General features: G+C 48.9%; 1 protein-coding gene across 4 annotated transcripts in view; it reads right to left on the bottom strand.

The window, feature by feature from the left end:
• Positions 1-7: 7 nt before the first annotated feature.
• Rnf157 (ring finger protein 157) overlaps positions 8-22,465 on the bottom strand; it is a 78,051-nt gene continuing 55,593 nt past the window's right edge. Inside the window, exons 6-20 of one of the 4 annotated variants that reach the window (XM_008831347.3) lie at positions 22,270-22,336; positions 21,943-21,986; positions 21,548-21,595; positions 17,340-17,411; positions 16,663-16,822; positions 16,378-16,490; positions 15,231-15,469; positions 14,498-14,606; positions 12,322-12,433; positions 11,390-11,562; positions 11,095-11,160; positions 9,415-9,463; positions 7,733-7,843; positions 3,095-3,135; positions 842-957 (exon numbers count right to left, since the gene is read on the bottom strand). In XM_008831347.3, coding sequence (XP_008829569.1) covers positions 3,095-3,135; positions 7,733-7,843; positions 9,415-9,463; positions 11,095-11,160; positions 11,390-11,562; positions 12,322-12,433; positions 14,498-14,606; positions 15,231-15,469; positions 16,378-16,490; positions 16,663-16,822; positions 17,340-17,411; positions 21,548-21,595; positions 21,943-21,986; positions 22,270-22,336 — 1,404 coding nt within the window. In that variant the 3' untranslated portion in view covers positions 842-957. Of the gene's footprint in view, positions 958-3,094; positions 3,136-6,318; positions 6,821-7,732; positions 7,844-9,414; positions 9,464-11,094; positions 11,161-11,389; positions 11,563-12,321; positions 12,434-14,497; positions 14,607-15,230; positions 15,470-16,377; positions 16,491-16,662; positions 16,823-17,339; positions 17,412-21,547; positions 21,596-21,942; positions 21,987-22,269; positions 22,337-22,465 lie in introns of those variants that run through there. The other 3 variants (XM_008831346.3, XM_029562670.1, XM_029562669.1) reach the window with 3 other exon arrangements.

The following is a 22,465-nucleotide window of genomic DNA, read 5'->3' as shown; positions in this document are numbered from 1 at the left end:
CGGGGGGGGGGGGGCAGGGGGGAAGAGTAGAGAAAGGGTAGTTGGCTTTGAGACTCCATCTCAGTGGTTTTAGTGAAGATGAAACATGGTAGCAGTGGTGAGCCTAGCACTGCTCATGGAAGTGGCCCAGCAATGCATTTCTTGCAATATCACTGCTGGGTGGAGGCGTGAGCCTTCCTGACTGCACCTGAGGAGGACAAGGTCTTGGAAGGGTTGTCACCCTAACGGGGACCTCAGACTTAGGGCCCTGTCCACAGCAGACAGGCACATGAGGCGCAAAAGACCAGTTCTGTTACCAGAAAACTGGCTTTCAACCAACCCTTTGGTCGCTACCATCTCCCTTGTCCTTGAGAAAGGAGCTCCTGGTGCTTCGAGCGTCCAGAGTTCAGGGTGGCCTTTCTTTCTCATGGGAGCCAATCTCCCAACCACCCCAGGTTGTAGATTTAAAATTGGTTACGAGGTGCCAGAAGCTGCAAACTGTCAAGACACCCGCTGCCAAAACTCTGCTTGGTCCCAAGGAGGAAAGCTGAAGAGCCAGCCTCTGGTCTCAGCCCAAGCTAACCATCAGGCTTGGTGGGTGCTGTCCAGTCTCAGAAGGGCCTCACGAGCTACAGTTCATGGTATCAGCCCATGCAGAGGAGGGCTTCCAGTTCTGAGAGGGCAAGGATCTTGGTTATAGGAGATGAGGTTGGCAGAGGGCTGTACTCCAGGTCCAGCCTTCATGTGAGTATAAAGTCCCCGTGTCTTGTTGAAGATGCCCAGACCTGTGGTCCAGTGAGCATGGATTGGATGCAAGGTCAGGAGGGGAGCCCAGATACAGGGGCAGGCGCCCTCAGACAGCCAAAGGATCCCATACACAAGGCCTGTTCTCCTCAGGGTCCTCTAGGCTGCCAGATGATAAGCACTGGTGCTGGGTGTTCCGACGGCTCACAATGTTGTCTTCTGGCTGCCAGGAACCTTGAGAAGAGAAACTGAAGGTTACGGGAGCTAGGACTTAGGCCAAGTCTGCTTGGTGTCTCCAGTAGGGCAGCACCAGAGTTGACAGAGGCTAGCAGACATGTGTGCTCTGAAGCTCCTGAGGGCACAAGCCACATGAGGGAAAGAGCCGGGAGAAGCAGGTGCTGACGCGCCAGGGCTGCTCACACCTACCTGAACTAGGCACAGTCATTGCCTCTGTGGCCTGTGGTCATGACAGATGTTCCTTGTTCATGAACTTACCCTAGGTTCCGCTCTGCACCTTAACTATTTGGGTCTAGGCTAACCCTATGCTATGTGGATGAGGGGAAAGAAACTCAGACTAGCTGAGCTGATTCCTCCAGGGAAGGGAGAAGAACATGCCTCTTCTGGCCCACAGCCTGTGTTTGCTGGGGGAGCCAGAGGATGGGATAGGCCTGACAGCATAGCAAGGTGCCAAGGGTTTCCGGAAGGCCTCGGGTAGGAGAAACTGGTACTCCAGGACCCTTCCCCTGCACCTGAGAGCCCTGGGGTCCTAGAGGTGAAACTCCCATACTCACCCCTCTCCTAGTCCTTGGCTGCCCCTGCACCCAGACTGGAAACTCACCCCTGCTGCCCCTCTGCCTCATGCTCTGCATCCAACCAGTACCTTGCTTGCTCACTTCCTAGTTACATCCACATCTGCATCTTGCCTTCCTGGGCCTCATGCCCAGTTTGTATTGTATTGATGGTGTGAACTTTGGCAAGTGACTTTACTTCAGGCCTTGGCTTTCTATGGGAAGTTTGCTGTGAGGACTGAGGTGAGGCCACATGCATGTGCCAAGCAGTGTACCTGACTCAGAGGAATATGCCTTGTGACCAACTTCCCACCAGCTTTGTTTGGGCCACCCTCATGTGTCCCTGGTCTCCCTTTGCCTGTCTTCTAGCTAATGGGGTGGATCCCCATTGCATCTCCCCAGGGCAGCTGGTGGTCCTTGTGCAGTGACATGTAGGGCCTTAGTACCTCCAGCCTGGGGATGAAGCTTCTCCTGGGGGTTTTAGGTAAGGTTTATTATTATTTTTGGTTTTTTTAAAAAAATTTAAATTAGAACATATTTTTTCAGGGCTGGAGAGATGGCTCAGTGGTTAAGAGCACTGACTGCTCTTGCAGAGGACCCGAGTTCAATTCCCAGCACCTACATGGCAGCTACGAACTGTCCTTCACTCCAGTTCCAGCGGAATCCGAAGCTCTCTTCTGACCTCCTCTGCACTGCACAACACGGGTGTACTCACATACATGCAGGCAATACACTCATACACATAAAATAAAAATATATATTATTTTTATGTGTATGAATGTATTACCTGCATTTGGTAAGTGCACCCGTGTTGTGCAATGTCCTTGGAGCACAGAAGAGGCCATCGGATCCCCTGGAACTGGAGTTACAGACAGTTGCTAGCTGCCATGTGGGTTCTGGGATTTGAACCTGGGTCTTCTGCAACAACAGTCAGTGTCCTTAACCGCTAATCCATCTCTCCAGCCCCTAGGTAAGGTATTTTATCTGAGGCCTCATTTTAGAAGGTACCTTGCAACTGGGCAAGGCCCTGTGTGCTCCTCAGCAGCCTGAGCTCACTCTCTTCCCCTTATAAAGAAACTGGTCCTTTTACTCTGTTAGGCACACTCCTGAAGGGACCACGACAGATACATTACTGCACCTCAGAGCTCAGCAAAATGCCCGGCCTGGTGGGGAGGCTTCTCTAGTGAGTGAGGCAAGCTAACTCTACAGTGTGGTCTTGAGGCCATCTCATACATGGCCAAGGTCAGCCTCAGATCCAGCTAGCCTAAGACTCAAAGCCTATTGGTGGTAGACCTGCTTGGAGGAAGCAGGTGTCCTGTTCATTCCTCATAAATGTTCCAGTGTGGGAGTCTATCCTGAGACTATAGCAGCAAAGCATGGTGGAACCCCGACAAAGGAGAGGTGACAGGAAGGTCTCATAGAGTCCTTCACACCCAAATTGCCCATGGGCTCTCCTGTCCCTGGAACATGAGGAAAGTGCTTCTTTCCCTCTGAGTGGTAGAGGACTATCAGGGTGTGTTCAGTTAGGAACCCCAGATAAAAAGAGTTGCTTGTTCATGTGTAGAATTTGGTAGATGTCATACCTATTCCTCAATGTTTATGGGGCAGGACTCCGGAGCTGCGGCTGTTCAGTAGGAAAGACCAAAAGCAAACAGTAAACAAGAGAGAAGACGCACATGCATGCAGAAATAAAAACTGCAGCAGACACATCACCACCGCCAAGGCCACTGCTGCTGGCACATCAGGAGATGCTGGGCCTGAGGCTGCCCAGGAGGGCTGTCCTGACCAAATTCACAGGAGTCCTCCTTATTCAGAACCTGCCATCCCAGGAGCTCTAGCCAGGGCTGTAGGCAGCTCCTTGTAGAACAGACTAGGATTCAGATGGGCCATCTAGAGTGAAGGGCAGGTGTGGAGGAAGAATGAGGCTTCCTTTTCCCTGGAAGAATCCAAAGGATTCATAGCAGCCCTGCTGCTGCCCCTCTACAGCCCACTCAGAGGGTGGCCTGGCTACCAGGGGATGTCCCCAGCGAGTGTGGCCTGGGGGCTGGTTGAATCCAGACCCTCTGGCAGGAAAATGAAGCTTCCAGACTTGAACTCCCTCTAGGGAGAGGGGCAGTGGGGAATCACAAATGGGAAGAGCCGAGCTCTGGAGACAGATTTAGGGAGCACACTTAAGGAGGTTTGGCAGACGCTCTTCTTCCAATCCATGGATCAGAGGGTTTTTTTGTTTTTTGGTCTTTTTGACACAGGTCTCTCCCTGGGGTTCTGGCTGGCCTGGAACTCCAGGTTGGGATTAAAGGTGTGAGCCATCATACCCAGCTCCACTGATTAAATTTAAGCAGTATAAGAATTCAAATGTACTTATAGTTTCTGTCCAGGGAAAATAATTGTAATTTGGTTTTTCCCTTAGTTCCCACTGCTGTAAACATTCCTGAAGAATCTGTTTCTTTCCCTCCCTCCCTCCCTCCCTCCCTCCCCTTTCTTTTCTTCCCACTGTTGCAAACATTCCTGAAACCTCCCCGCTTTTAGATAGGGTCTTACTACGTAGCCACGCCTGGCCTAGAACTCACTGTTTAGACCAGGACTCATAGATCTGCCTGCCTCTGCCTCCAAGTGCTGGAATTAAAGATGTGTGCCACCATACCTGGTAGGAAGCATCTTAATATTACATTAGGAGGCTAGCCGAGTGTGGTGGCATGCCTTTAATCCCAGCACTTGGGAGGCAGAGGCAAGTGGATCTCTGTGAGATTGAGGCCAGCCTGGTCTATACAGCAAGTTCCAGGCCAGCTGGGGCTACAGAGAGACCCTTGTCTCAAAAAGACAAAAAAAAAAAAAAAAAAAAAAACCCAACAAAAAACAAATCCCCGAGAGAGAGAGAGAGAGAGAGAGAGAGAGAGAGAGAGGAGAGAGAGAAGGAAAGAAGGAAGGGAGAGAGAAAGAAAGAAGAAACAAAGAAAACAACATTAGGAGGTTTGAAGAGAGGAGGACTGGACTTCAGGTCTGCATCTGCATCTTTAGATTTCATTGCCCAGGTGCACCCTTTTACGGCAGTCATATAAACACTGCTTGCATTTTGGAAGCTGGAGAATGTACAGAGGACTAGGGTTTGGTTCCCAGGACCCACTTTAGGTGGCTCACAACCTCCTGTAACTCCAGCTGCAGGGGATCTGACACCTTTTTTGCATATAAGTCCTCCATACACACATCTTGATCTCACAGAGATCAACCTGCCTCTGCCTTTCAAGTGCTAGGATTAAAGGCATGCACCACCACACCCCACATCTATTTAAAAGATTAGAAATATAAATCTTTACCCTTAAAACTTTGCTTACAGTTTCACTAAAAACCATTATCTTTGCCTTTTTCCATCATGCGTGCTACCTGGGGCCTTCCAAGAACTCTTAGCACCCCTCATCACTCTTCTGCCTCCTATGTAATATGCCACCACATTCTTGGAGCCATGCCAGCTCAGCATGGTCATGATTTCTAATTCTTACACCTACACTGTCCATTTAGATTACCCACTTTGAGAACCCTTCAGGAGCAATCTAAGAATATGCCTATCCCTAGTATGAAGACCCAGAAATCTACTCTGTCTTGGGGCCACTGGAGTCCTGCAGGTTCTTAGGAGGAGAGTGGAATGGCACAAGCCCCTCTAAACGCCTGCACAAACGGGTTTCTTGGCAGAGTGGCAAGTGCACATGGTCCAGGGAAGCACTCTGCATTCTTTCTGGCCTTCTCTGGCCTGTACTCTCCATCCTTCATGAAGTGGGTGGCACCCACTTGAAGAGGGAGACAGACTCAAGCAGGAAGCAGGTATGTGAGAAGTGATCCTGATGGAAAAGAACACTATTCAGGATATAGTGAGGAGCCTAGCCAGCTTGTGGTTATCTCAAGGTAGGATGGGAATTTGACTGCACAGGTCAGTGTGAAGAGGCACAGTTAGTCCAAGGGACCTACCCAGTAGATTCTCCTGGCTTTGACCCAGGAGGCACGTCTGCTGAGTGTGATGCCAACAGAAGCAGGAGAGGGATGTTTTGTCAAGAGAGTAAACATATCTCCTCTCTGCAAGAGCCCTCAGACCTCTGTGGAGGATAGAAGGGACACTTAAAGTGCTATTTATATCCGAGTCTCTCTCCTGACAGCTGCCAGAGGTGACTGATTTCATGTCTGGTCAAACTGGGGACCTAGTTTAATCTCAAAACTGCTGGTTCTAGAAGTTACCATTAAGAACCCCAAGCTTGCTTCCTTCATTTTCGGACTTTCTGCTATCCCGTATACTCCCCGAAGTGAAGATGTATTGACAAGCAGGTTGGCCAAAGTGAGGCTGGAAGAGGAAGAAGCAGAAAGAACAAGCTGTTTCCATGGCACTGTTGACTCCAACAGCTGCCAGCAGCTCCCTCTGCCAAAAGCAGGGCTGGGAGTAGGAGCCCATGAAGAGAGGCTGGCCAGCAGAGAGCCACCACAGACAGGCAGAGCTAAGTACAGGCACCACCCTCACCCTATGAACCCAGGAGTCCTTACCACTGAAGCATGCCCTTTTTGATGACCAGAAATGAATATAATCCCATAAATACTTTTTCTTGAAAAATCTCAGCATATTGAACACAGGCCATTGCCAACTAGGACCTGAAAGCTTGTCGATAGCCCTAAGTGAGAGCCTTGAAGTGCACACACCAGCAAGCTTGGTGTCAGGCTGAGCAGAGGCAGGAGAAGATTGCTGGCACAGAGTGAACATGAACTTTCACACGAGTCACAGAACATAAATGACTTTAAAATAAACCAGACATACAGATCTGCATTTGGCAAAAAGACATGAAATATGGATGGACAAATGAAAGCAAGATCAGGTGTGGGAGGCAGGGGGTGAGAGTGCCTGGTCTCCAGCAGCTCCAGTCTAGGCTTGACTGGGCAGGAGGCGGCCATGCAAATCAGGGCCCTCCACCATGTTCAGGCAGGAAGGGAGTGTGCCCAGGCCTGTAAGGGAGAAGCAGGTGAACTAATACTGTTTCTTAGCCTCACTGAAGGTTGAGACCTGGGCAGCATCTTTGGACAAATTAAATACAGAATGACTGAAGTGCCCGTGGAAAAGTTGGAGAAACTTTCTCCTGAGCAACTGCCTTTCCCTTGCCACAGGCTTGCATGGAGCCAGGGCCTGCTGGGACCATGTCTGGCACAGGCTGAAGGAGAGTGGCAACCACAGGAGGTCCTGTGGCTCCAACACCTCCAGTCACTTTGCTGAGCGATAAAGCACTGGATCCAGGAGTGGCTGTTCTGAGGCAGGTCTTCATTCAGGGGCCGTTGGAGGACTACAAACAGCACAGTACAAAAGACAAGCTCTGTAGTGAAACCAGCTGGGACATCTGACCATGTAGTTGGGGAAGGCTTTTAGGAAGTGGTTTTCGGAGCTGCTGAGTGAGCATACTGAGGTCAGTGCTCAATGTGTGATTTTATTTTGAGACAGGGTCTGGCTATGGACCCCTGAATGGCCTGGAATTTGTAGTGATCCTGCTGCCTCTGCCTCCTGAGTGCTGGGATTGCAGGTGTATGTCACCATGCCTGGCCTTGAATGTGTGATTAACATGACTGTTTTGCAGATTCACTCTGAGATCATGAACACGAATAGGCAACAAAAAGTTGGGGATCCATCCAAAGAATCAAGTCATCCCTGCCCTCTGGCTTCTCCTCCGTGATCCAAATCTAGCATGTGTGACAAACAGTAACCTAAGGCTCACTGGATCACAAAGCCATCACTGGCCTATAAAATGCTGGCTTTGGATTCCTTTTTGACCCTCAAACAAATGTCACTTGAGGAGCTATGGTTTCTTACACTTTAAAGAGCTCAGGCTACCTTTCCAAGACCTTCATGGGGAAGTGTTTGTCTGCTCAGGCTTCCTGAGGATGGAAACAAGACCGGCCACCTGGTGGTGTCTGCAAGAGTGTTATGGAAAGGCTACAGTTTGGCCAATTTGTAAGGCCAACTTTTTGTCCCTTTCCTCCTATCCTGATATTCTCAGTATAGGAGTTGCTCTCTGCATCAAGCTCAAGGCTATCCTGGAGGGCCCTCACTTCCTCTCAGTAGCTGGTCTCCAGCACCTTAGCACACCCCAGGCCTTCCTGGCAGGAACTGCAGGGCAGGAGATGGGTGTACCATGGGGAGAGCAGGGTAAGAGCAGAGGGATGTCTCCCACCAAGTTCATATTTAGCAGACTGCCACTCACCGGGTAAGCGGACCTCAGAGCACGGCTTATTGTCCAGTGCTTTCACACTTGCGATGTCAAAGTCATTGTTATTGTCACACTCCATACCTAGAAATGCGCATGTCCTCTGGCCTGTAACGGAGTTAATGCAGTTAGATGGGCTATCTGTGTTTTTCTCTACTTTGCTGTCCTTAAAATAAAAATCTTAAGGATGGAGACAAATAAATAAATAAAATCATATGTTGAAAGAAAAAACAATAATTGAGTAAAGCGTGGACAAAAAAAAAAGGACTTGAATTGAGTGGCATGTCTGGGTTCTCCTTTCCAGCTGCTGTTCCCTGATAGGTTGGATTACTGCTGCGGCGTGCAGGCTTGACAGATCACTGCAAAAGGCAGCTGCATCCAGTCCAGGCCGATGACATTGTGGGTGACAGAAGCTGGAAAAAGCCAGGGGGACAGAACCCTGCTCATGCCTGAGGCTCAGGTGTGTGCAGGATGTGCTTATAACCAAAGATTCTGCAAAATGATACACACAAAACAACTAACAGCCTTAGGGTCCATAATTTTGCCTATCGCATCAGAATGATGCACAAAATTCACAAAATTATGTTTTACTCTCAAGGGACTGAGTGTGTTTTCAGTGACTCTCCAGAAGCCTGCAGACTCCAGAAGCCTGAGGGGGCGGGATGTGGCAGAAGTCATTTTTTGAGCTCTCCCTTTCTTCCTTGGTGTGGGCTATGGGAAGTTGGGTGGCAACAACCTGGCCACCTTGAACTTAGAAGAAAATGTTCCTCAGGGCAACCATCACCCAGGGTGACTTGGAAGCCTCAGGCTCTGAAATATCTACAAAGGCAGTAAAGCTTCAAGCCCTGGGCAGATGTTGAGGCACAAGAGGGCTGGCCTTAAGGCTCCTGTCTTTGAGCCTATAACCAGTGGGAACTGTCAAGTCGCCATGCACACCTGACACTACCCAATGCCCCTGAAGCAATGGCCAGCGTGGAAGCAGAAGCAACTAGATGACCTCTGCTGGTGCAACTGTATCCAGGCCCTGACACGCGTGTGCTCCGGAGGTGCCCCCCGAGCAGAGGGGAGAGGGTCTGAGGCTCTTGGGACAGGTGGTGTGACTTCTCTGACCCTCTCTTCTTCCTCCTCTTCCTCCTTCCTAACCCTGCAAGGCATGCCTTCTTTTCCAGATTTACAAGAAACAAAATTCTGAAGACAAAATTGAGGCCTAGAGAGTGCTGCCTAGGCAGAGCTGCTGAAGAAATTCCCGTGTCCTCAGCTATACCCTTAGCACGTCTGCTGCTTTCTGAAGTTCCTCTCTTAGATTTTCTCCACTACGCAGAACCAGACAAGCTGCCAAGCAGTTCTGCCTCCCGTGTAGAAGAGATGGCTGCTGCCGCCCCAGTGCGGGGCTTGGCTGAAGAGCTGCCACAGGAGGCAGATGTGGGTGCAGAAAGAGAGGTCTGTCTTTTGCAGCACCCTCATCCTGATCTCCAAGAAGAACTGAGTCCTACGGGGAGCAGGGATGTCACTAAGGTTATTGATATCCTGTTTCCTGATATACCATGAAGATTCTTAACCATCCCAGCCATACAGCAAGCAGAACACTACCATCAAGTTGTCATGGATTTGCACTTCTTTACCCCTTAGAGAATACCTAGGAAAGCAACAACGGGAGGGAGCAAGGACAGATCTTTTACCATCTTCTTGTATGGGTGATCCGTCCTCTTCCTCTATGACATCATTTCCCTAGGACAGAAGAAAGGCCCCATGAGTCTATAAAGCACTTAGTGGATCAAGTGACCTACTGAAGACAGAACAAGCCATCCCTGTACTAGTTAGTTTCGTGGCCTACATCCACAGCATGTACTTCCTGCCTGTGTTTAATGTGCTAAGGTAGCCAAGAGAGCCTTGTTCAACTAGGTCTCAGGTCTGAGCTATACCGCAGGTATGTACTGAGCAGGTTGGCAGGAATACCTCATTGCACCATAGCTGAACACAAGGGAGAAGTAAAAGTTGTTAAATAAAAAAGCCAGGGGCTGGAGAGATGGCTCAATAGTTAAGAGCACTGGCTGCTCTTGCAGAGGACCTGGGTTGGATTCCTAGCACCCATATGGTAGCTAACAACCATCCATACGTAACTCCAGTTCCAGGGGACCCGACGCTCTCTTCTGACCTCTGTGGGCATTGCATGACATGGATGGGCTTACATGCATGCAGGCAAACACTCATACACATACAATAATAAAATGTTTTTAAAAAGAAAGCCAGGTATGGTGGCAGACCCTTTTAATCCCAGCACTTGGGAGGCAGAGGCAGGTGGATCTTTGTGAGTTTGAGGCCAGCCTGGTCTACATAGTGAGTTCCAGGACAGCTGGGGCTACAGGAAGACCCTGTCTCAAGCGAAAGAAAGAAAAGGCCAAACTGAAGCCAGTCACGGGGACACATGCCTGCAATCCTTCAGGAGGCAGAGGCAGGATGACCACCCCCACCCCCGGTTTGAGGCCAGCTTAGTTTACATAGCAAGTTCTAGGCCAGCCAAGGATATATAGTGAGGCCCTATCTTTAAGAAAAGCACAAAAGCAAATAGTGAATCAAAAAACGTTCAGAGGAACTGAAGAGATAACTCAGTGGTTAAGATCACAGGCTGCTCTTGCAGAAGACCCAGGTTCAGTTCCCAGCACCCACATGGTGGCTAACCATCTGTAACTCCAGTTCCAGGGGATCTGGCATCCTCTTCTGGCCTCTGCAGGCACTGCACAAACATAGTGCACTTACATACAAGCAGGCAAAACAGTCATACACATGAAATAAAAAAAAAACCAAAACAACTTCTAACTTCGAGAAACTCCTTAGGGGCCAAACACTATCCTGAGAGGATCTCTGACAGCAAAAGTGAAGTCTGGACCACACAGTAGTGGGTCTGTACCATGGCCAGGGCGTCCCCGTCCCTGAGCTACAACCCTATCTGCCATTGCACAGGCTCACTGATGCAGTGCTGAGAGTAGGGCAGGCAGAACCTCACTTGGGCTTCTGTGCGCCCCAAGCTGGGGAGCACCAGAGATCCAGCCACTCTGTATAAATATAACCAGATACTTGACAGGCAACATAGTCCCAAGGCCTTGTCCGGGTCTGGCACAGAAAGGTCCCTCTTGCACTCATTCCCCATGGATCCCATTAGAACCAGTGTTTCCTGGTAAGAGGACAGGGCCTAGGCCAGAGCATGAGGCTGCTTTCACCTCTACCCATGCTCCCCTTCTAACTGATCTAGGCATGCCACCTAGGAGGCTTCTCCAGTATTCTGTCACAGGCATTCCCAGTCAACACCAGGAGTTCCTCTGGCTGTGGGAAGGGGTCATACTGCCTGCCACCCAGGTTACCTCTGCATCCTGCTCTCCAGCTGGAAGGCCAGCAAAATTGCTATCTGGAGACTCTGCTGGTGTCCCCTGCAAAAGAGCAACAAACCTCAAGGGTACAGTCATCATGGGCTCTCATGACAGCAAACCCAAGCTCAAGCTTTCCTCAGCACAGAAGTGGTGTACAGAGCCAGATCTAAGGGAATGCCTTCCCAGCCAGCCCTGAGCCTTGCAGCCACCCCTGGTAGACCCTTTATTAAGCTGTCTTGGATCCATGCATGAAGCACAGAGTAAGGCCAATTCAAGTGACTTCCCTTACCTCTCCCTCTTCTGAGGGGGCTCTCCTGGCAGCCCGAGGGGAAGGGAGGGCCTCTCCCTCCTCTTCAGTGCCAGGGGCGATGTAGGAACCAGACATGGAAGAGACTGTGTCAGTGCTGATCTGGGACGATGCCATGGACATGACTGACTGGGCCAGGCTGCTGCTGGCGGGGTCTGTGGAGAAGGCATAGGGGGAGGGAGATAGGACCAAGTTTACTGAGGAGCAATACTTCCTGTACTTGGTCACAAGAAGAGTACAATGGCCTCACCTTGTCCTCTCCTGAAAAAAGGTTTAAACTGAAGGGTTTCTAAGATCCTCTTCCTCTATATTTTAGAGTCTGGAACTTGCTGGTTAGTTTTTGTCAGTTTGACACAAACTAGAGACACCTGGGAGGAGGGAACTTTGCTGAGGGATTTCCTCTATCAGAATGTCCTGTGGGCTTGTCTGTGGGGCAGTTTTTGACTTCTGGTTGATGTAGGGGCCCAGCCCATTGTGGGTGGTACCATCCCTGAGTAGGTGAGCCTGGACTATATAGAAGGGGTGGCTGAGCAGGCCATGGGGAAACAAGTCAGTCAGCAGCGTTTCTCCATGGTCTCTGCTTCAGTTCCTGCCTCTAGGTTCCTGCCTTGGTTTTCCTTGATATAGACTGTAAGCTGTAAGGTGAAATAAACCCTTTCCTCCCCTAAGTTGGGTTTGGTTAGTTTTTAATCATAACAACAGAAATCAAACTAGAACAGAACTGAAACTCAAGGACCAGGGGTTTGCTTCTCCCGCTACAGTGTTGAGGAAGACTGGTGATGGCAGGAGGGTACTAAGAGCCCTTCCCTCTTCAGTGGGGCCTGTTTAGTCACCAGCTTAGACATTCAATGCTCCCATCGCTGGAGGATGAGGTGAGGGTAGGCACGTGCAGCTGCTCCCTGCTCCTCAGGTACCTTCTGGGGAGGAGATGGTGGAAGAGAGTGGAGTCCCTGTGCACGATGACTGGTCAACAGCCCCTGAGGACGACAGGGTGAGGTTCTCACTCTCTGGAGTCACGCCACATTCCTAGAATGAGGGACACAATGGGGCAGAGAGTAAGTACAAGCCTAGTGTGTGGAAGGAGGGGTTAAGAGCAGGAAAGGGAGGGACCAGGTCTTCTCTTTTGGTGGATATGAGTGACACAGGAGGTGGTGCTGGCTTCTGTTGTCAGCACTCCTCTTCAGCCAGGATCCTGGAGTGACTTTCTCCCAGGGGAGTACACACTTCAGTCAACACCTCCTGCCTGAGGCCCAGCATCTGCTGGGCATACAAAGGCTGCAGCTCCAGTGACACAGGTCACCCAGCAGCTGTCACATAGGGACATCCCTGGTTTCCCCAGGATTATGAACAGCTCTCCTCCAGAAGGAAAAGAACTCGAAACCAACAGGGACCTCACTGTCTGCAGGACATCTCCACATGGAAGTTGGGTGAGTTCCTGCTCGGTTGATCTGAACAACTACCACCTCTGCCCACACCTGTCAGTCCCCTGAGCACAGCCTCACCATCCAGGGTGGATGCAAAGGTCTAATCTGCTCCCAGCTTCCAGGCAGGTTTCTTTCACCTTAGGTCAGGCCTGGGCTACCGAGAGTTTTCCTGACTTTCCTACTGGTCTCTCACACACGACTGTCAGGGGGCCTTTGTGAGGCAGAGCCCTCTCTGTATCCCTGGCCTGCTCCAAGCCTTCATCTGGATGCTTTGCTCCCTTCCTCTCAGGTCTAAAAAACGTCAAGATTCAGCCAAATGCTGTCCCTCCATAACATTTTTTCTGATGTCCTCCACTTAAGAAAACTGCATACGACTGTACTGTTTTGGCGCTCTCTCTTTCTCTCTCTCTCTCCCCCTCTCCCTCTCCCTCTCCCTCTCCCTCTCTCCCCACCCCCCTCTCAGCAGCAGGCTGGCCTTGAACTCACTATGTGTCCAAAACCAACCTCAAATTTGGGATCCCTCTGCTTTAGCCTCCTTAGTGCCGGGAACCCAGGTGGTAACCCAACCAACAACACCTGATCGAGTCATGCTATTTTCTTTTTTTTTTTTTTTTTAAATTTTTATTTATTATTTTTATTTAATGTGTATTTACGTATTCCCTGAATGTAGGTAAGTGCACCCGTGTCGTGCGATGCCTGCGGAGGTCAGAAGAGGCTGTTGGATCCCCTGGGACTGGAGCTACGGACTTGAACCAGGTCTTCTGCAAGAACAACCAGTGTTCTTAACTGCTGAGCCATCTCTCCAGCCCAAGTCATGTTATTTTCTACAGTTAAAATTAATTTGTTGTGTATGTTAGTGCACGCCTGTAATCCTACCTAGCATATGGGAGGTGGAGGCAGGAGGATCAGGAGTTCAAGGTAATTTTCAGCTACACAGAGTGTTCAAGGCCAGTTTGGGCTACATGAGACCCTGTCTCAATGCTGCAGCCCCCCTCCTCCACTAATGCATTCATTTGGCAAGTACTTATTAGGCAGTGACAATGTACCACACATATAGTCCTGGTATTTAAGTACAAGTGCTGTCCCAACTAGATATGATGGAACACATTCTTGTTTTTAAGTGGCCAGTACAGCAGACAGATAATAAATTCTAAGTAAAGTCTGTGTGGAGGATGTATAGGGTAGAAAATTCCAGTCTTTTCCCATCACACCACTGGCCTTGCAGCACACCCCCCCTTGTACATTTCTACTGCTTTCTTGCACCTAGACCCCTCTTAGATGTCTGTGCACCTTGCTCTCACCTCCTTAGATACCTGTTCCAGGACCAATGTTGAAATGGCAATTCTACTTCTCGTCCCGAGGTTCCCTTCCCCGTGTGACATTCTGATCCACACATATGTTAACTCACTGTCCATGTCCACCCTCACCCTACTTACAAGCCGTCAGTGCCACCAGGGCAGACATTTTGTGGTTTCCTGCAGGACAGGGCTGGGGGCAAACAGGCTCCATAAATGGGGAACTCATGGATCTCAGGAAACCTCTACAGCTGTCACCTTGTAGTACAGGGTGACAGACGGTCTAGTGAACAGGTGAAATAAGGAGACCAAGGAGTTGTGTGGACGGGTGCCCGGTGCCAGCACCCAGAGAAGAAAAGAAAGCTAGTCACCTCTCCAGGATGCTGAGCTGACAGTCTCTGAGAGAGCTGAGTCTCTGACTCACTACAGGAGTGCTCATCGTCTTCTTCATGTAGCACAGAAGAATTTTGGGACACAGATCTGTAAAAGCACAGAGGAAAAGCACCTAATCTGCTGTACACTTAAGAGACTGGAGCTGGCCTGAACTTCAGAAACTCTCCTCCACTTAAGGAAACTGCACACAACTGGACAGAAACTCTGCCTTTAGCTCCTTCCAGAACTTGCGATCTGAACTTGGGGAAAACCACTGGCATCCCCAGGATGCAAGACCTTGATCCATGAAACATCCTCCTTTGCCACAGCAACTGTGTTGGGATTGTCCTGCCAAATTTAATGCTCAGGGGCAGAGCCCTGAGGATCCTTCCATCTCAAGATGAGGCCAGGATCCCTGGTCCCTGAGGGACTCCCTCTATGGTGCTCAGTGTCCTCCTCCCTTTACAACACCCCCTCTACCAAGGAACACAAGAAATTTTGTCTAATGGAACTTTCCTAAGTACCTGTACACATTTTATTTCCATCTCTGGGGTAACCTCTCTTCCACCCAGCAAGGGTACCTACTACTCAGGTCTTTTTGAGACTGAGCAGCACTGGGAAAAATGAGAAGATCCACCCAGGATGTGACCATCACAGTACTGAAGAGGGAAAGACAGTTTTGAAGGTTCTCAAAGATGATCCAGGACAACGTGGGTGAGAGTGGCTACTCACTTGGATAGACTCCTTTTGAGCTTGAGTCCTTGGTTGCTGCAATCAGACAGATGGTCGAGGGGGGACAGTGTTCTGACAGGGGGCAGGTGGCCATCACTGCCATAGGAAGGCAGCATTCCTGAGAGGTGGCCATCTCCAAGCACATGGAGTGGAAGGACTGCTGGGGATGGGGTAAGGGGCCCATTGAGGGCCTCCAGAAGAGACACCACTTCGTAGCCTGGTGGAATATTCTCTGAGGACTAGGGGAGTCAGAAACAGGTTGAAAAATTAATTAGGTATTTTTTGTTTTGTGCATGATCATGTTTCCTACTGACATTAATTTTTTAAATTAATTGGAGGAACAGCTTCTGTACTGAACATAAGGAAAGGAAAAAGTGGTAAAGGGTTATAGGCTCCTAAGTCATTCTTCATAATGTCTGTTTTCTGAGGACAATAGAAACAAATACTCGTTACAGGAAATCTGGGAAACACATCGAAGATGAAAACAGATCACCAATAACTGACCATCCAGAGTAACTTGCTGGCACTCTAGTGCTTCTTCCAGGTTTTTTTCTACTGTTTACGACAGCCACCTCTCAGGTGGCAAATGGATGAGTGCTGGAGGGGATTGTTTCCCACTTTGTTCTGGGTCTGGTTCTCAGAACCCACACAGCAGCTAACAATTGTGTATAAGCACATCAAATGTGTGCAGTGCCTGTAAAGGCCAGAAGAGAGCATCAGTTCTGGGGTTATGGCCAGTTGTTAGCTGCTGTGTGAGTGCTGAGACCCAAACCCAGACCTTCTGCAAGAGCAGCCAGTGCTCATAACAGCTGAGCCAATTTTCCAGCCCCAATATTTGTAAGTTTTAACATAACATGATCCCAGCCAGCCTTGTAAATCCTTCAGTGTGCCCAGGTTTAATTCTTTGATGCAATGTCATGTAAAGAAGGACAAAAGTGGGTGTGGTGGCTCATACCTATAATCCTAGTGCTTGGGAGACAGAAGCAGGAGAGTCACTGTGAGTTTGAGGCCTGGTCTGGTCTACATAGTGACTTCTAAGTCAAGGCCACATAGCCAAACCCTGTCTCAAAATAAAACCCACAGAAAACCAGCAAGGATACTAGAAAGTAGCTGCTTCCAAGAGGCCATGTTTCTGAGCCCAGCTTACCGAATGCTCTTCAGAGTCTGATGTCTGGGATGAAATGATGGGGTTAAAGCTGGTAGGAGACAAAGGGCCCAATTTTTTCCTCATGGCTCGGATCTGAAGCAGTGCCCGGAAGGCTGTAAAGAAGAAAATCAGCCATCAGGACATCCTGTTTCAGGATTAAGGGTGAGCAGGAGCCCAGGCAGAAACTATGCCTCTCCAGAAGCCATCCATTTGCCACACCCAGCAGCAGTGTGTTGTTTTGTGCTGCCTTTCCGGCTCCCACTCTCATGCCCCTCCAGAACTTACGCAGCCGGCAGATGGGGCAGTTGTTGGCCTGGTAGCGCAGGGTGTCTGCACAGGTATTACAGAGGCAGAGGTGGCGGCAGGGCAGGATCAAGGTGTCCCGGACATCTGACAGACATACCACACACTCGGCACTGTTATCACTCACTTCATCCTCAGCCACCTGGCCAGACAGACAGAAATTTAGGCAATGACACAAAGCCTCTTGTTTCCTATACTTGATTTACAAGGTAGCTAAAGAGATCAGACACTGAATAATATCTGTATCGACACTGGACTTCAGTTTGTGCAGTACTTTTGCAAGCTTAGTTCCCCTGCCTCTAGGAACTGCTTGTCTCAAGTCAAAAGGTTGTACTAACTCCCTTAGGTCATCCTTGTGGACAGCTCTGGCTTCCTCTTAGGGTCTGAGCTGAAGGTACCTAGGAGAGCCACAGATGAAGGGGAAGGGGAAATGCAAGACCCTCACGGGAGGCAGAGTTCAACAGAGCTCCGGAGTAGAAGGACAGACCCAGGGCAGCCCATTCTGTTCATTTCCAAAGTGATATCAGCTGATGGCCTGAAATGAGGAGTGGGGAATATTCTAGGCCCTGGCCTGCTTCCTGATCCACAGTCCTAGCTGGAATAGAGCTTCTCATTTGCCTCTAGGGAAGAGTGAATCCTGAATTTTATACAAAACTTACCTTAGAATCTTGTGTGTTATACTTGTTTTCAATTCCATAGATCTCCTGAAGGAGGTAGCTGACTCCATCTACCTGAACAGCAAACAGTGAAGTTCAAGGACAGGCTTACAACTGAACCGACAAGAGAAGTCCCAGCCCCCTCCCCAGAAGCTCAACAGCCTAGACAAGTAAAGGATGCTTTTATTTACTTATGTTTTTGCTCTTTGAGAGTGGAAAGAAAATCAAATGTTTAATTCACCTACCATTTGGATAACAGGGAACATAACAATTTATAAATGTGACAATAGCACTCAGGAGGCAGGGGCAGGCGGATCTCTGTGAGTTCAAGGCCAGCCTGATCTACACAGTGGGTTCCAGGCCAGCTGGGGCTACAGGGAGACCCTGTCTCAAAAAAAAAAAAAAAAAGTGACAATAATATCTGCATTGTAGCTCACTAAACTGACTGTTAAGAAAGGCACATACTAGAAAGAAGATGGAAGGGTATATGTCAAAATACAAGCATTAGTTATGTGAGAAAATGCCAGTTCAAATACTACAAAAATAATGGAATGGGGAGGCTGGGGATGTGCCTCAGTTGGCCTGGTGCTTGCCTAGCATGCACAAGGCGGGTTCAGTCACAGCATACAACGTGGGAGTGGTGGTATACACCTGTAATCCCAGCACTCAAGAAGTAGAGGCAGAAGGGTCAGAAGTTCAAGGTTACCCTTGGCTTCATAGTGAGTTTGAGCCAGCCTGGGATATATGAAATCCCTCCCACCACTCCACTAAAAAAAAAAAAAAAAAAAGGAAAGTAGAAAGGAAGAAAGAAAAATACGGCTGAAAGGGAGATACAAGCAAAGTGTGGCACATGCCTATCATCCCAGCACGCGGGAAGCCAAGTAACAGGCCAGCTGAGGTTACATAGCCAGACTCTAAAGGGAAATGTAGGACCTTGAAGGAGAAGCCGCTAGAGCATACCATGAAACTACTCCCCATTTCTGTTGTTGTTGTTATTGTTCAGAGACAGGATCTCCCTATAACCCCAGTTGGACCGGAACTTGCTATGTAGAACAGGCTGGTCTCAATCTCATAGAGATCCAACTGCCTCTACCTCCTAAGTGTTGGGATTAAAGATGTGTGCCATCAGGCCTGGCTGGTTTTTTTTTAATATTATTGGGTCTTTTGGAGAAAGGGTCTTCCTGTAGCCCTAGCTGGCCTGGATCTTGCTATATAGACTAGGCTGGCCTTGAACTTCCAGAGATCCACTTGCCTCTGCCTCCTAAGTGTTGGAATTAAAGGAGTGCACCACCACACCTGACTTATTAATATATATATATATATGCATTGCCTGCATGTATATAAGTGTACTTGTGTTGTGTAATGCCCTTGGAGTTCAGAAGAGGGCATAAGATTCCTCTGGAACTTGAGTTACACGCAGCTGTTAGCGACCCTGTGGGTGTTGGGAATCAACCCAGGTCCTCAGCAAGAGCAGCCAGTGCTCTTAACCACTGACCCATCTCTCCAGCCCCAATTTTTTTTTTATGGGTCTCCCTAGTCCCAGACTGCCTAGAAGTCTCTGTGGACCAGGCTGGCCTTCTTCTCACAGAGAGCCACCTGCTTCTGCCTCCTGAGGGCTGGGATTAAAGGTACACACCACCACACCCTGCATGGCTTGGCTGTCTTTAAATTTTTATTTATTATTATTGTGTGTGTATGCATGATATGTTGTGAATATGAGTGTGGGCCTGGACATGCCATGGAGCGTATGTGGAGGTCTGGGGACAACTTTGGGGAACTGGTTCTCTCCTTTCCACTGTGGGTTCCTGGGATTGAACTCAGGTCATCAGGATTCGCATGGCAAGTACCTTTACTGCTGAGCCACTGGCCCACCACCCCACCCCTGCATTCTAATGTGCAGCAAAACTACCCATGTGACTTGTTCCTTTTCTTGTTCTGCTTTTCTGTGTTTTGTTTTGAGATGGGGGGTTATTATGTTGTTCAGGCTGACCTCAGTCTCTGGAGTATCTGAGACTATGGGAATGTTGCCTGCCCTTCCCAGGACCTTGTGTGTGTGTGTGCACGTGCGCATGTGTGTCTGTGTGTCCCTGTGTAACACAGGCTAGCCTCAAAACTCATGATCTTCCTGCCTCAGCCTCCCAATGCTGGGATTACAGGTATGTATCATCACATCCAGCTATGATTTATTATTTAATTTTTGCTGTTGTTGGCACTGCAGAGGGAATCTAGGGCCTTGTGAATGCCAGGCAAAAGGTTTATCACTGAGCTACAATCCCATCTCTTTCTCTGAGTTTCTTGAGATGGGGTCTGATGCCATTTTGCCCAGGCCGGCTGGGATTACAGGCATGAGTCACCATGCTCAGCTCTGCCCTGTTTTTCTTCTTTTTGGAAAAATTTTAAAAAATTAAAGAAAAAAAAACTTTTATGTGTATTAGTGTAGTCCCTGCATGTGTATAAGTGCACCCGTGTCATACAATGCCTATGGAGGTCAGAAGATGGCATCGGATCCCCTGGAACTGGAGTTACAGACCGTTGTTAGTACCATGTGGGTGCTGAGACTTGAACCTGGGTCCTCTGCAAGAGCAGTCAGTGCTCTTAACTGCTGAGCCATCTCTCCAGCCCTAGGCCTTTGTTTCCTAAAACCCAATCAGTCATGCCCAGTCCCACTCCCAAAGACTGGGCCCTACATCTGTCACAGGGGGCCTTTCCCTTCTTCAGAAGCCTACTCCTTCCTTCTGCCTCACCTCTGCTTCCAGAGGTCTTGTTCCCATAGACCTAGCCTATCTCTGATTTCATATCCCACTATCCAGTTTGGCAGTCTGTTGCTAACACAAACCAGAAATAAGAAAACAGATAAACATTTTTTTTTTTTAATTCTGTAGCAATCCTGGCCTTTTGAACACATTCAGGTCTTCTGTATAACGAAGCCTTCACCACGAGGTGACTTACCAGGCTGGACCTACCCAGAAAGTAAAATGGGCTCAGGATCTATGGCCTCCTCTGCCTCTCTACATGTCTTAACCTAGCAATTATATTGAAAAGGACATAAATCAACTAATTCATACTAAGGAATTATTAACTGCTATCAACTCCATTAAATGGGACAAGTACTTAACCCAAAAGAATGAACAATTTAGAATTTCAGTTATCATCCACATGTAGGGGGGGTCTTCCTTTCTGTATGAACAAAGGCCAAGCCTGCCTCCCACCCTCTTCATGATAAACCATCTCACTCCAACCCTCCTTTTTCATTTCTTTTGAGACAGGGTCTTGATGTATAGCTTCCTGAGTACTGGGATTACAGTTATGAGCTACCACACCTGGCATCTCCCATCCTCCCTTGCCAATACCACTGGCTCTGCCTGTTCCTCCTCCTCCATGACATCTCCTACCTCTGCCAAAGTGAAAAGTTCTGGCACAGGTGGGGGCTAGGCATTCCAGCAGACAGGCACAAATCTTGCAGATCATTCTTGAAGGGGGCAGATGGTCAGTAAACTGAATTTTAGAAAAGGAATGCTGGGATAAATTATGCTAAGGGCTCTAATTGGCCCTGAATTGGGCCTATCCTTTTGCTTGAAATGTTTCTCATTATGGCATTTTAAATAAAAAGAGTTCTCCTTCAACCTAATGTCAGGAGACAAATCTTATCCTTTCATTTCTCAAGTCCTTTGCTCAGATAACTGTGGCCTGGGAGGCAGCAAAAATCCCAGAACAATGAAGACACCAAAAGTCAGTGTTCCTTTCAGGCCACCCAAGTAGTTTCTAGCAGACAAAAACACCGTCGTTTTTTAATCTTCTTTAACTTAAAAGAAGGAGGAGGAAGAGGAGGAGGAGGAGGAGGAAGAGAGGAGGAGGAAGAGGGAGGAGGAGGAGGAAGAGGAGTAAGAGGAGGGAGGAGGAAGAGGAGGGAGGAGGAGAGGGGAAAGAAACAAGAGTACTTAGCAACAAGACAAAACAAAAACAACAACAAAAACATTCAAAGACCATAAGGGGCCGGGTCTGGTAGCGCACGCCTTTAGTCCCAGCACTCTGGAGGCAGAAGCAGGCAGATCTCTGTGAGCTCAAGGCCAGCCTGATCTCTATAGGAATCCAGGGCCAGCTGGGGCTACAGAGAGATCCTGTCTCAAAAAGACCAAAAACAACAACAAAAAAGACCATAAGGAAAGAAAGAGAAGAAGAGGACTACAGGCTCCCAGCCCTCAGATACTTACTACCTGCTTCTGCTTGAGGGGCTTGACACAGAAAGTCCCGTCTGTGTGCTGGAATGAAAACAGGATGTTATGACCAGGAGGGGAGGGCAGAAGGCAGCCTGGATTCTGTCCCTACTTTTCTCATGACATGTTCTCAGACACTCATGGAGCGGGCCAACAGGACCTCAGATTCCAAGGACCTCAGAGAGATCATGTTCATGTGATGAAGAGGACAATGAAGCCTAAGGACTGAAGGTCATGCAGCAGGAGGGTGGAGCTAACTCTGCCTGGGCACAGCCGCAGTATGATGCTCTTTTAGTGAAAGTCTCTCAAGTTGGCTATTCTGCTGAGCTCAGTACTCAGCAAACAGGCTGTCTTCAGGAGAAAGAAGGGCAAAACATCATGAAGTTACGTACCTTCTCAAAAGTACCCAGAAGCACGTGGCAGTGGCCAAAATACTCTGAAAGAAACAGATGAAGAAGGCCAAACAACACATTTCCATGCGTGCCCTGACCCCAACCCTCTCGGTCTCCCCTATCCCTATAACCTGCAGTCTGGCAGACCAATGGTGCTGGGCTGCCACCAGCAGGCACACATCATAAAGGCCGCCCTTCACAGGACATGAAGGAGGCAGACACTGCCTGACTGAGACCACAGAGGTGATGGTTCTGGACCACAACTTTTGCTAGGATGATACCACAAGAGGGCAGTGGGCACAGCAAAGAAGACAGAAGTCCTCCTACCATCTCCTTCATCCACTACAGCATGCACCACCAAAGGGTAAATCTCTCGATCCAGATCAAAGCCGAGCTGTAGGGAAGAAAAGAAACACACAGAAGATGCTGTATGTTTGGATGGTTCAGTGGTCCAGCAAAACAGGAGGTGCTACCAAGAAGCATTAATTTCATCTCTGAGCCTCAGCCATCAAACTTGCAACTA

This window comes from Nannospalax galili, unplaced genomic scaffold (assembly GCF_000622305.1).
Source record: "Nannospalax galili isolate Female #2095 unplaced genomic scaffold, S.galili_v1.0 scaffold634, whole genome shotgun sequence".
NCBI lineage: Eukaryota > Metazoa > Chordata > Mammalia > Rodentia > Spalacidae > Nannospalax > Nannospalax galili.
This window is presented reverse-complemented; position numbering and strand designations above follow the sequence as displayed.